At 38.7% G+C, this 12,290-nt stretch overlaps 1 protein-coding gene across 3 annotated transcripts in view; it reads right to left on the reverse strand.

The window, feature by feature from the left end:
- The window catches only part of LOC125893043 (retinoic acid receptor beta-like), a 30,671-nt gene extending 19,003 nt beyond the window's left edge, over positions 1-11,668 (reverse strand). For 2 of the 3 annotated variants that reach the window (XM_049583492.1, XM_049583490.1), the window contains exons 1-3: positions 11,105-11,668; positions 3,411-3,565; positions 1,544-1,685 (exon numbers count right to left, since the gene is read on the reverse strand). In XM_049583492.1, coding sequence (XP_049439449.1) covers positions 1,544-1,685; positions 3,411-3,565; positions 11,105-11,270 — 463 coding nt within the window. In that variant the 5' untranslated portion in view covers positions 11,271-11,668. The remainder of the gene's footprint in view (positions 1-1,543; positions 1,686-3,410; positions 3,566-11,104) is intronic. The other variant, XM_049583491.1, reaches the window with a different exon arrangement.
- Positions 11,669-12,290: the final 622 nt, after the last annotated feature.

Raw genomic sequence — 12,290 nt, forward strand, 5'->3', positions numbered from 1 at the left:
CGGTGGCAGCCGACTTGGCTAGTGCTAACACCAGGAGCTAACGCTAACGTTCCTCCTCTTCTCCGTGAGTGAGAGCGATGTTTTAGCCTAGTGGGCAGCTGGCTCACAGGCTGCCCACTAGACTAAAACATTGCTTCAGTTTAAAGTGGGAAGAAGCTGCAGGTTTATCGGGTAGCTGAGTGAAGCTGGGTGAAGTGGAGGCTGCGGAGGAAACACCGGGATGGGTTAATGTCCGGAGCTTGATCAGCCCGCAAGCCAGGTGGGCAGCCTGGCGGGCTCTAGCCAACCCGGCTAGTGCTAACACCGGGAGCTAACGCTAACGTTCCTACTCTTCTCCGTGAGTGAGAGCGATGTTTTAGCCTAGCAGGCAGCCCGCCTGGCGGACATTAACCCATCCTGGTGTTTCCTCCAGCTATGGAGCTCTTCTACCAGCTCTTCTAGTCACTGAGCCTCGCCTCCATCTCAGCAAATATATTACATTTATTACAGGTACCATCATCACTGAAGTAGGCAGGGGATAGCTAAACACAGCAGGGACCGAGACATCGCTAACTGCTAGACGAGGCGAGTGGGGGGTTGAGAGCAGAGGTAGAGGGAGGAGTGGCTCATGACACACTTTGTTTTGGTCTACAGGCAGTGCACAACAGCAAACCTAGTGGTGAAACGATTTCGCTTTTTGCCCCTTTAATTATCGTGTGTGCACATGGTAATAATAATGTTTGACGGTGGTTCAGATAAACGATGTTTCAACATCCTTATCAACACAGAGTTTTTCTGTTTAGGGAGATTTTAGAGAGTAAATCAAGCTCAAACTGCAAAAGAAGGAGGTGAAAAGTTAACGGAGGGATTACGCCCTGGCTGGATATCTGAAAATTTAGGTTAACTTCCCCTTGAAGCTGTAAAAAATATGCCTTTATGAAGTTAAAGAAAAATGAATAAAGACAACACACACCTTTTGAAAACAGATATTAGCTGATATCTGTCACTTTGACAGACGTGTCCAGAGAAAACCGTGCATTTACAAATGTGGCGAGTTTGAATTTCTCACTCAAATTTAAGGATTAAGAGCTCGTTTTTGGTTTGAGAAAATTCTCCTGCTTGTGAGCACCATGTCTACACAGCCTATGGAGCTGATTAAAGAAGACAAAACAGGCCTGAAGTGTAAAAATACGATGCAATGTGTAAAACCGCATTAAAGCCGTACGTATTCACACCATCACCGCAGTGGGTTCTCTCGTCTAATTCATTTTCTGCACTGTGCTTTCATGAATCACTTCCCCAACATGTACCTGCTTCTATAAAACACATTTGATGATTCATTTGGTGTCACTGACCTCTCAGTCACCTCTTTCATCCTTCACTCTCTCATCAATGACATCCACAATCAATTGTCCCCTATCCACCATCCCCTCTGTCCTTGAAGGTGTCACCATGTCCTCTTAATGTTTTCTCAGCATTCTGCATTAGAGGGAGCGAAGGAGGAGGAGGAGGAGGAGAAGTCTCATGGGGCCTCCTGCTGAATCAAAGTGGGTCAGACACTTACACTCCTTGGACATTCCCGCTGCGAAGCACTTCTGGAGTCGACAGTACTGACAGCGGTTCCTGGTGATCTTGTTGATGATGCAGTTTCGGTCTCGGTGGCAGGTGTACACCATGTTTTTCTGCACGCTGCGGCGGAAGAAGCCCTGCAGAGGCAACGAGAGATAAAAAGAGAAGACATGAATTTTTAAGCGACCAGAGGATGAAAATAAACCTGCCTTAAAGGGAAACATCTGTGTTTTTTCAACCTGAGACCTATTTTAGCATTGTTTGAGTCCAAGTGACAAAAGCAGACAACAGCTTTTTGAACTGATGCAGTATTGAGCGAGAAATTTGAAGTGGCGAAACTGGCATTAATTGGCAATTGTGCGGCGTCAATGTACGTCCACTAAAAGTATTTGTTTTTGTCACTGACAGGCTCAGATTGTTGTTATACATGTCCGACAAAATTATGGAATCCCTACAGAGATAGACCTTTTTGCTAAAGAGTGAGAATTTCTCGTGCTGCTTTCAGATGCCTTTCACAAGTATTTAGACCTTTGAACCCGGAGCAAACAGGGTTCAAAAACATGGGAAAAAGGAAGTGAGCAACTCTGTCGGAAATGTTCCACAAATTGAAAACATTTTTTAATAGATCGAGAAAGTTATTTATAAAAAAAAAAAAAACTAGGGAAAAGTTATATCTATAATTATTATTATTACATATTTAAAATTATTTTACAGAATTATTCTAATTTTTAAGCACTTTTCTCCAGGTCATTTCCTTGTTTTTAACTTTCTTTAATTTATTTATTTATTTTATTTATTTTTTTTGTTTTTAATTTTCTCTTTTTACTAATTTTTTGCAGATATTTTGGGTCATTTCTTCTGTCATTGCTTATTGCCTTCTTCCCATGTTTTTGAAATAAATTATGCCAATTTGCTCATGTTTCAAAGGGTTAAACAGAAGCAGTCCCTAAATTGGTATCGCCAGACTCAATTTAAATAAACAGCGTTTTTCTCTGTGTGAAACACACTTCATTTAAAGTTGACAGAAACAAAATGAAAGTCTCAAAAGCCTTCTTGGTTTGTCTTTTCACTGTTGCAACAATCACAACTGTGGTTTTGTTGAAATAATCCCTTAATTCACCCAGTTGGATGTGAAAATGTGCTGACACTATGCACTCTAACATTACTGTTCATTTAATGGAGTCTGGTGTGTTTGTCGATGGCGATTTTGAGGCTGTTTCTGGTTGAAGAAAAGGATCCTCCTTTTAAACATGAATGTTCATCTCTGTATGGATCCTTTCCATGATGTTGTCAGACAGTAATAATCTGAGCCTGTCAGTGCCAAAAACAAGCACTTTTAGTGGGCGTGAATTGACGTGGTGCACAGGCCCCAAGTGGATATTTACTTATACTGTAGCTGAGTCTAGAAACTTTAATTTACTTTGCATAAAACAGGAAATAAACTGTGGGGTAGAAACATCCACCAACAAAAAAAATACACATTGTCCTGGAACAACTCAAATCAGATTATTTACAACAGTGTGTTTATGTTGCGTGTTTATGTTGTGTAGGAGGAAGTCACTGTGATATGGATCGAACACCACGCTGCTCACACACGTTGATTCATCAGGACAAAGTTCAGGACCTGTGGTGATGTTGGTGTTTTCTCTGAGCATACACAGCAACCGATAACTGACTAATCTGACACAACACAATCAAACATGCTCAAAAATTATACATAAATAAGATGTTTATTTTCTTGTGAACTGAAATTTAAAGATTTCATGCTTTCATTCCTTTTTGTGGAGCGTGACACACATTTACAAGACGGTTTTTATGCCGACCACTTTAACCAAGAGCACGCTGTAAAGAGGACACGGTACCTTGCAGCCCTCACAGGCGCTGATGCCATAATGGTAGCCTGAGGACTTGTCTTGACACACAAAGCAGGGTTTGTAAGTGCGAGGAGGCGGCGGCGGGGAGGCAGGGCTGGCGAACAGGTCGTCTGAGCTGGAGCTGGAGCTCTGGCTCCCAACTGCTGCAAACACACAAGATGACAACACACAAGATGACAACACACAAGATTCATAAACAAGCACAGCAGGGAGAATATAACATGCTGTCACTTATTAGTGTAAAATTTGGGGTTTTGCTTGTTAAAGAAATCTGATAAAGCACTTCTTCATTACAGCAATATTTATCTTTGCTCTTGTGTCTTGTGTTGGTAAAATAAAATGAGCTATCTGAAGACGTCTTCTTGGGCTGCTGGAGATTTTAAAATATTTTATGATTTATTTTATTTCATTTTTTTTAATTTTAATTTTAATTTAATTTAATTTTGTTTTATTTCATTCATTTTATTTTATTTTATTTTTATTTTTTATTTCATTTCATTTCAATTTATTTTATTTTACAGACAATCAGTTATTATAGAGCTGTCACTTTAAAAAAAAAATTGAACTTGCATTTTACGTGGAAAGAAAATCTTATTCAAATTCAAAATTTACATCAATAAGTGCACCATATCAACAAACTTTCCTGGGCTGTTGGAGATTTTAACAGGAATTAATTTTATTTCATTTTGTTCTATTTTATAAACAATTGATTATTATACAGCTGTCACTTTGTTTTTGAAATTTGAACTTGCATTTTAAGTTGAAAAAAATCTAGCTGAAATTCAAAATTTACATCTGTAGTAGTAGTCTGATTCTGGTCCACCAGGGAGAGCTCTAAAATTTCTTGACCTACTGCATGCCTTACTGACAGGAAACAAGGCTAATAAACAAAAATGGAGGACATTAGTGAGCTGATTGGATAATCACAACACTGAAGCATCTGAGAAGCAGTGCATAGAAATATTTTGGGCTGCAGCTGCCTTACTCCATGACAGCAACGCATCTGAGGACTCACCAACCAGCTGCGACCCGACTGAGGCCTCAGAACCTCTCAAGACATTCGTCATCTCCAGTAGATCAATCCTTATGGTTTAGTGACACATTTTTGTACACCAACATCAGCTCAAAGGTCTTATTTGTGCAGCAGAAATATGAAAAATCTAAAATCACATTGTCATGAAATTTACTGAGCACATGCTCGCTCCCCAGAGGATGAACCCTCGTCATCCTGAACACCAGTTCCTCTGTCCTGCTGTACAGTTTAGAGTATACGTCTAAGTATTAGTATAAGTCAGTCCTTACTTATTTTATTTAGTAGTTTTTTTTCTGCCTGGTGTTTTTTTCCTTTTGAGGTGGTTTAGTGTTCATTAATCCTCAATAATTTATCTGTTAGAAGTGTGGGTCTGGACAGGACAGCCTCTGGGTCTGGAGCCAGGTATATGGAGAGGAATGGAAAGTTGATGAGGGGGATGCATTTTGGGTATTTTGCCAACAAGGATGATTATGCCCCACCATCCTCATCTTCCCTCAGATCACCTGCTGCTGAACATTTCATGAATTTTCTGACAGGCCAAAATGTCAATTTTCACTCATGATATCTGATAAACAGATCGCATTTAACTTTGCTGAGCACATTTACCGTTTTATGTTCCTTTATTCCATAAAATTAAAAAAAAAAAAAAAGAAAATACTGAAACATTCAACTGATAACTTCCCAGAGCCCTAAGTGACTTGTTTTGTCCCATTAACAATCTAAAACCCACTCATATTTAATTTATTGTCATATATGACAAAGAAAAGCTCCAAACTCTTGTGTTTAGGAAGCTGGAACGAGCAACTTTGGGGCATTTTTGCTTGACAGATGACCAAAATTATTATTCTATTATCAAAAAAGTCTGATTTATTTTCTTTCAATCCACAAATCGATTTAATTGACAAACTGCTGCGAAGTTATTTATCAATTTATCTTATGTCAATTGTTATTATATATGTATTTTTGTCCCCCTCTGGCATTTCTTAATATTCTTCTTTTTACTGTTTTAAATTTTTGCACAAAAACCCCACACAAAATGACAAAAAGTTTACAGCGCAGGAAGAAGCGGCAAACTGAGCGGGCTTATTTGAAGCTCCACCAAAAAACTGTTAAAATGTCTGCAGTGAACTTTAGTGGGCAGATTTATGGTTTTATGTCCCAAAGGCATTTCCTGTATGCTTCAGGAGAAACTTGACATTTTGCTAAAATACAGATAAGGCTCTAAGAATATCTTTATTGTATTTGAACTTATTGAGGAAAAATCTAACAAAGTGAAGGCAAATCATAAGAATCAATTATTAAAAATGATCTCAACCACAGAAAAATGTTCTTCTTTGAGTTTGAAGAATAAATATATGAGAATATTTCACCTGACGACAGAGCGCCTTGTTTTTCTCCCCATGATTATCTGTGCTAATTTGAGACTTCCAGGTCATCAGAGCCAAGCAGCGCTTCCTTTGTCCATTTTAACAGATTATAATAATATTTATAGATAACTGATTAAAATAAGAACAAATAAATCAGCAGATTATTAATCCAAACTATGTTTGGTCAAAAGCATCGATAAATGATCGGTGAACACTTTTGTATTTTGGATTACAGCCACTAGGAGCTGCGAGTGAAGCTTTAGAATTTCAGTCTTACATCTACAGCATGGGTGTCAAACATACGGCACGGAGGCCAGAAGTGGCTCACCAAAGGGTCCAATCTGGCCCTCTAGATGACTCTGCACACCTGATATTGACGCACTTATGAAGGCTAAGAGGTGCCAGGTTTCAGGAGCCTCAGGCTTCAGGCTTTTTCACCCCGACCAGAATACAGCTCTCTGAAATAACAATGAATACTGACTGTGGTCATATTTAAAGATATTAAACACTGAGAAAAATTTTGTCTATTTATCTTAAAACAAAATGGGTGGGACCCTGCTGCTGAGGCACTGACAAAACCTCAGACTGTAAATGGTTTATAAGGCAGGGAATGACTTAACTTGCTTCTTTAGAATTTTTAACCTCAGTGGAAGAGGAAAATTATGAAAAATGCACATGTAATGAAATGAGTAGTAGACTGATTGGGGGAAAAACCGAGACAGTGTTGACTTTTCATGCATTTTTCTGAGGAAATCACGGACTGATCTTCATCTGTTTTGTAAATGGATGAATGTTCTCAGAATCTTTACACTAAAAAAGGGGAAGAATTTCAAGGGGTTGCTATTTATAGGTTATTATGAAATGGTTTAACTGATCTACTTGAAATCAAATTGGGCAGTATGTGGAACTAAAATGAGTTGGACACTCCTGCAAGATCTGTGCCAAGATTACACAAATTTTTATAGGAAGATAATGTGAATATATGGACACAATCAAATGGAAAAAAACTGGGGTAAACATATTATATTTTCCGGCTGAGTCATCCTCACACGCTGCGATGAGATTTCAGAGTAAAGTCAAGTAATGATCTCAGAACACATTACTGCTCTCTTCTCACTTACACGTAAATCCACACTGATAATATCACCCTTTGTCATGAGGCAGCAGCAGCAGAGAAGAGCCTCCCAGCCCTTCTCGTAATGTTTGCCCAAATAAATATGTGGAGTTACATATCTGCACTTGTCTTTCAAGAAATAAGAACCAAAACTACCCTAACTGTCTCATCAAAGGGGGAGTGGGCGCTCTGTGTAGAAAAAGCTGAACTCATCAGTCATGGACTTCCTGGTAACATCACAGTCCGGCCGAGTTGAGTCATTTCATTTTCTTTGGAAATGTATTCATTGCAGAATTCTACCTCTGCATGATACACACAGCTGCGCCCTTTCTATCTCATCTTAAACCTGCATTTTTTCCAGCTGAATGTATCATTTCACTCCATCAATCACAACAGTCCACCCTCCCACTTTAAAACCAGTTCTCAGAGGAGAATTGCTCCTCGGTCCGTGGGGCTCGCTCGGCCTCCCCGCCGGCTCTCTGATCACCTCCGCTGCTCCAGCGCTGACAGAAAACGAAAGAAAGCCGTTTTTGAAAAGAGGGACAAAATGAGAAAAATTGCTCATCTACATCCCCTTGAACCCGTGGCCTCTGATTGAACCTGGAATCAGCGGGTCAGTCGAGGACACCCCCATCAGCCCGAGCGCTCTCCCAACGCAAAACAATGCAGGAGCATGCCACAAGCCCAGCTGACTGATGAGAGGGAGGGAGAGGGGACAGAGAGTGTGTGTGGTGGGGCGGTGAGAGTGATTTGGTCGGGGGAAGGGAGAAAGAGGTTGCCCCCCCATCCCAATATAGGAGGTGTTATTTGACGTACGCGACGATGCGTTGTGTGAGTCAAACACTCTGAAACATTTTTAACAATGCTGTTGAGTAAAATCACAAAAATGTCAACCTGCTTATGAAGTTATGCATAAGCTTGTTCATAAATGCTACATGCAGCTAAATGGTATATGTGATTGTACTGACATTACACTAAATACAACACCCATAAATCAAAATTCAATAAAAGCATTTTCTGTTTCAGCCCGAGCAACTAAGTAAATTTTTCTTTCAATTACTCATGTTTGTTTACTCTATAAAATGTCAAAAAATAAATATAAATAATTTTAATGTTAAGCACTTGTGTTAAACACATTTCATTTTTACGTTTGTTTTAATGCACATTAAATTTCTATTGTCTTTTATTTATTGCTTTATATTTACGCACTTTTATTACATACTCTTATTCATACTTCTTATAATTCTCTATTCTTTACACCAGAGCAACTGTACCGAATCCTAACTTCCCAGACCCCACGGTGATGTGTAAAATCTAAAACCCACAGACATTTCATTTATTTTCATATTTGAGAAAGAAAAGCTTCAAAGTTTTATGTTTGGGAAGCTGGAACGAGCAAATTTGGGGCATTTTTACTTGAAAGATGACCAAAATTGATTGTCAAAAATGTTAGATTTATTTTCTTTCAATCCACAAATCGATTTCATTGAAAAACTGTTGCAGCTCTAGGTTATTTATCTATTTATCTTATACCAGTTGTTACATATATATGTACTTGTGTCCCCCTCCTGCATTTCTTATTATTCTACTTTTATTGTTTTAATTTTTGCACGATCAAAATACACAAAATAACAAAAAGCATACAGCGCAGGGAGAAGCGGTAAACAGAGCGGGCTTATTCGAGGCCTCCACCTAAAAACTGTTAAAAATTCCCAGTGTTATAGAGAACACAAAAATTAACCGAAATTAAGCGATGAAAACTAACTACAAATATATATATTAAACAACAACACTAGCAATTATAACAACAATTTTATTGTTCAATCCGTTAAAATTACAAATATAGTTTGTAGCGCTGCGTATCACCACTGATTTCCTGATTCGATTCGATTCAAGATTGATTTAATTGGAGATATTAAAGTTACAATACCAACATTTGCTCGAATGTGAAAGAGATTCTCAGAGAATGAATACTGTACATTTTATGAGGAATTATAAAAAACAGGAGAATAAATTCAGAACAGGAATAAAACTGAATATTGTATAACTAAATGTTTCTGTATTAAAACAGCAAAGTCACAAAATAAACTTAATATCTCACTGGAAACAAATCTAAAAATTCCTGACATCACAGTGCTGAGTGAGGGCTGCTGCAGCCAAAACATTAAAACAGTAAGCTAACAGTTACTGATAAAAGAGGCCTGTTTAGTCCCAGCAAGATTAACGGGGTTTAGGCTTCACACCTCTGTTGGAAAGAACATATATCAAAAGATTAATCTCGGATTTTATGTATTGATATCAGGTCATTGAAATGAAGATCGATTTGAATGGGATGAATCGATTATTGTAACCCAGCCTTAACAGTTTGTTTAATGTATCCCTGGTTGTGTTTTGCGATGTAAAAGCAGCTTCAGTCTCAGTTTACGAGGCACAAAGAGGGGAAATGAGCCAATATTTCATCAAAGAATTAGAGATTAAACCCAATAAATGAATACACATAATAACTTCTAATGCCACATACAATAATATATCAGTCACAGCGGCCATTTTCCTGCAGAACAAGTACAATTCGTTTTGTACTTGTACTTCTGAACGTAGAATTTTCAGTGCAGGACTTTCACTTGTAATGTTATGTTTTGTTTTCTACACGTGTTGTACTTTTACTTAAAGGATCCGAGCACTTCCTCCACCACTGGCAACAGTCTGCCTCTCTTCTGACCTCCTGAGCTGGTGACCGTCCGGTGAACCCGCTGTGACCCCAAACTGACCGGCCCCCGTCCCAAACACAGACCACCACACTGTCATGAGCGGCTCTGTGCTCTAATACAGTACCCTGTTTACTGCTGCTGCTGCTGCTCTCCATGCCCCCTTCTCTGCTCGAAGGAAAGCTTCTGCCAGAAGAAACTCATCATGGAAAGCTTCATTTACTCTCACCTTCCCTCTTTGCCATGAAGACATTTTTAAGTGTATTAATGTTCAGTATTTGTCAGCGTCTCCTATAAAAACATTTATGATTACAACTGTTTTTACTACATTGTCACTCATTATGTGTTTACAGACCGGCCTCCACTTATGGGTGCCCACATGAATACTTAAAGTTGTTGACAAATGCATTTCTATATCTGCTTACAACCACATTATTTCTGCTAATTAAATATGCAAACACTGCTCATTAAAGTTAAATAAGGGGATAAAAGTGAAGTGTTAAACACATGATGGGAGGAAAACTGAGGAAATGAGGATGATTACACCTGTTTTAAAGTCCTTACTTCTGTGTCCTGTCAGTTTTTGCATTAAATTTAATATTATTTGACTTGTTTTAAAGCACTTTATGGTCCTGCAGCAGCATATATGTCAGCTGAAAATTTTTAAAAGGAAAAAGTACATAGCTTTTAATTATTTTAGTATTCATGCTTGAAAATGCTTTTATTCCTGTTGTCCAGCTGATTTTTAAAAAAAAATAATTTAATAATTAAATCAAATTATTATTGCTATGATTATTATTATTGTTTTTATTATTAGAATTTTCAAATTTATTTTATTTTTTAAGATTATTTTTCTTTTCTTTTTTTCAGTCTTATTACCAGCTTGTCAGTCATCTATCTATAAGATACTTTGAATTGCAACAGCCTGTTTGAAAGGTGCTCAACAAATAAGGTTTGATTGACTTATTGATTCAACAAGACAAAGTCACGACAGCACAGATAACAGCAGTCGATTTATTTGCGTATCAATATCCACCTACCAATCAGTGCACTATTATGCTTTGAAATGTTAACCTCAGAATATTTTGGGTGTTTTATATTCGCACAGGATAAATAAATCTTATGTTATCTTATATTATAACCCCTGTCCTTACATGTAAACACCAAACTACAGTCACATATATCACTTTAAAATTCATTTAAACATGAGCAGATGCATGGCTTAATATTGTTAAATCATTTTTGTTTAACATATTTAAGGATGGAGGCTGTCCAAGCACAGATTCAAAGACACTTGAAGCAAATTTGTGGTTTCAGATTTTGGGCCACATAAATAAAATAAACTTGATTTAACATGACTGATTTCTGTTTTGATAATAACCTAATATTTTCTTTGTGGGTGCCATATATTCACCACAACATCCCTGATTAAAACCTTAATAAAAACACAATTTTCCACCTACACTGGGAGCACCGGTGCTGCTGCCAGTCCGCCTCGATCAGCTCGGGGAAGAAGGCAGCCAGATCCTCGTCCTGCTCCTGCAGCGTGCACGCGGGGCTGGATGTGGAAGTGTAAAAGTCCACGATCTCTCCCGGACCGAAAGCTTGAAATTCCAGATAGTCAAACATAATGTGGTTTCAGTGAAGTCCGTGTGGAAACGTTCACCGCATGTGCAGCAGCAGCAGGGCGGGTTTCCTCCTGTGTGTTTGGAGTTGGATGCAAACGGTGTTTCAGCAGTAAAACGTGTGTGTGTTGCACTCAGAGGGGCGTGTGCGCCGGGGAACAGACCTATATTTCCCGCAGACGGTCAGGAACTGTGCGCATGTTGCAGCAGCGGGACAGCGGTTAAACACGACCAGGTCTGGAGGCTGTTTTGCATAACAAAGTTAGTTGCAGGACTTCTTCCTCTTATCTCTGCTTTATTGACGAATGTCTCAACTCAACCTGCTTCATACTAGTTATGTCAGAGCGAGCGATGGTGTTACCTAATGTATGCGAGTGAACTCCCGGTGAACCTCCTCCGCTGCTGACCTTCACATGACCCAGCCGCTGTCTGACATCACCGGCAGTGGAGCGGCTGGAAACAAGAGCTCCTGAACGCACCAGTTAAAGTATCAATACTGTGGTGGACTCCAGTTAGAGACACCTACCTTCATTAAAGTTCAACTACCAAAAATATCCAAATTATAGAAGCAGAAGCAGAAATAATTTTAGTTCCACCAGTCAGAACCTGGTGCCTACATTACCCACAATGCAACAGGGCTGTCAACAGTTAGAGCTTCGGGTGTGTTATGCTGGTAGCAGCTCATCAGTGGTGGAATATAAGTACATTTATTTATTAAAGTTCTGCACTTAAGTATAATTTGAGGAACTTTATTTGAGTATTTCCACTTGATACTTTTACTTCACTGCATTTTGGAAGACAATATCATACTACATTTATTTGACATCATTAGTTGCTAGTTAGGCTAATATTACGCTACAGATTCATTATGATTACAAAATGAGCTATTACATTATGATTAGGGATGCATGATAATATCAGCACGCCACTGCAACACATTCTCACTCCAACCTCATCACATATCGACACATGGTCATGGACTTTCCTTAACTTTCATTCTTGTCCCAACGTGTTTCCCCCCGAC

This window comes from Epinephelus fuscoguttatus, linkage group LG8, assembly GCF_011397635.1.
Source record: "Epinephelus fuscoguttatus linkage group LG8, E.fuscoguttatus.final_Chr_v1".
Lineage (NCBI taxonomy): Eukaryota > Metazoa > Chordata > Actinopteri > Perciformes > Serranidae > Epinephelus > Epinephelus fuscoguttatus.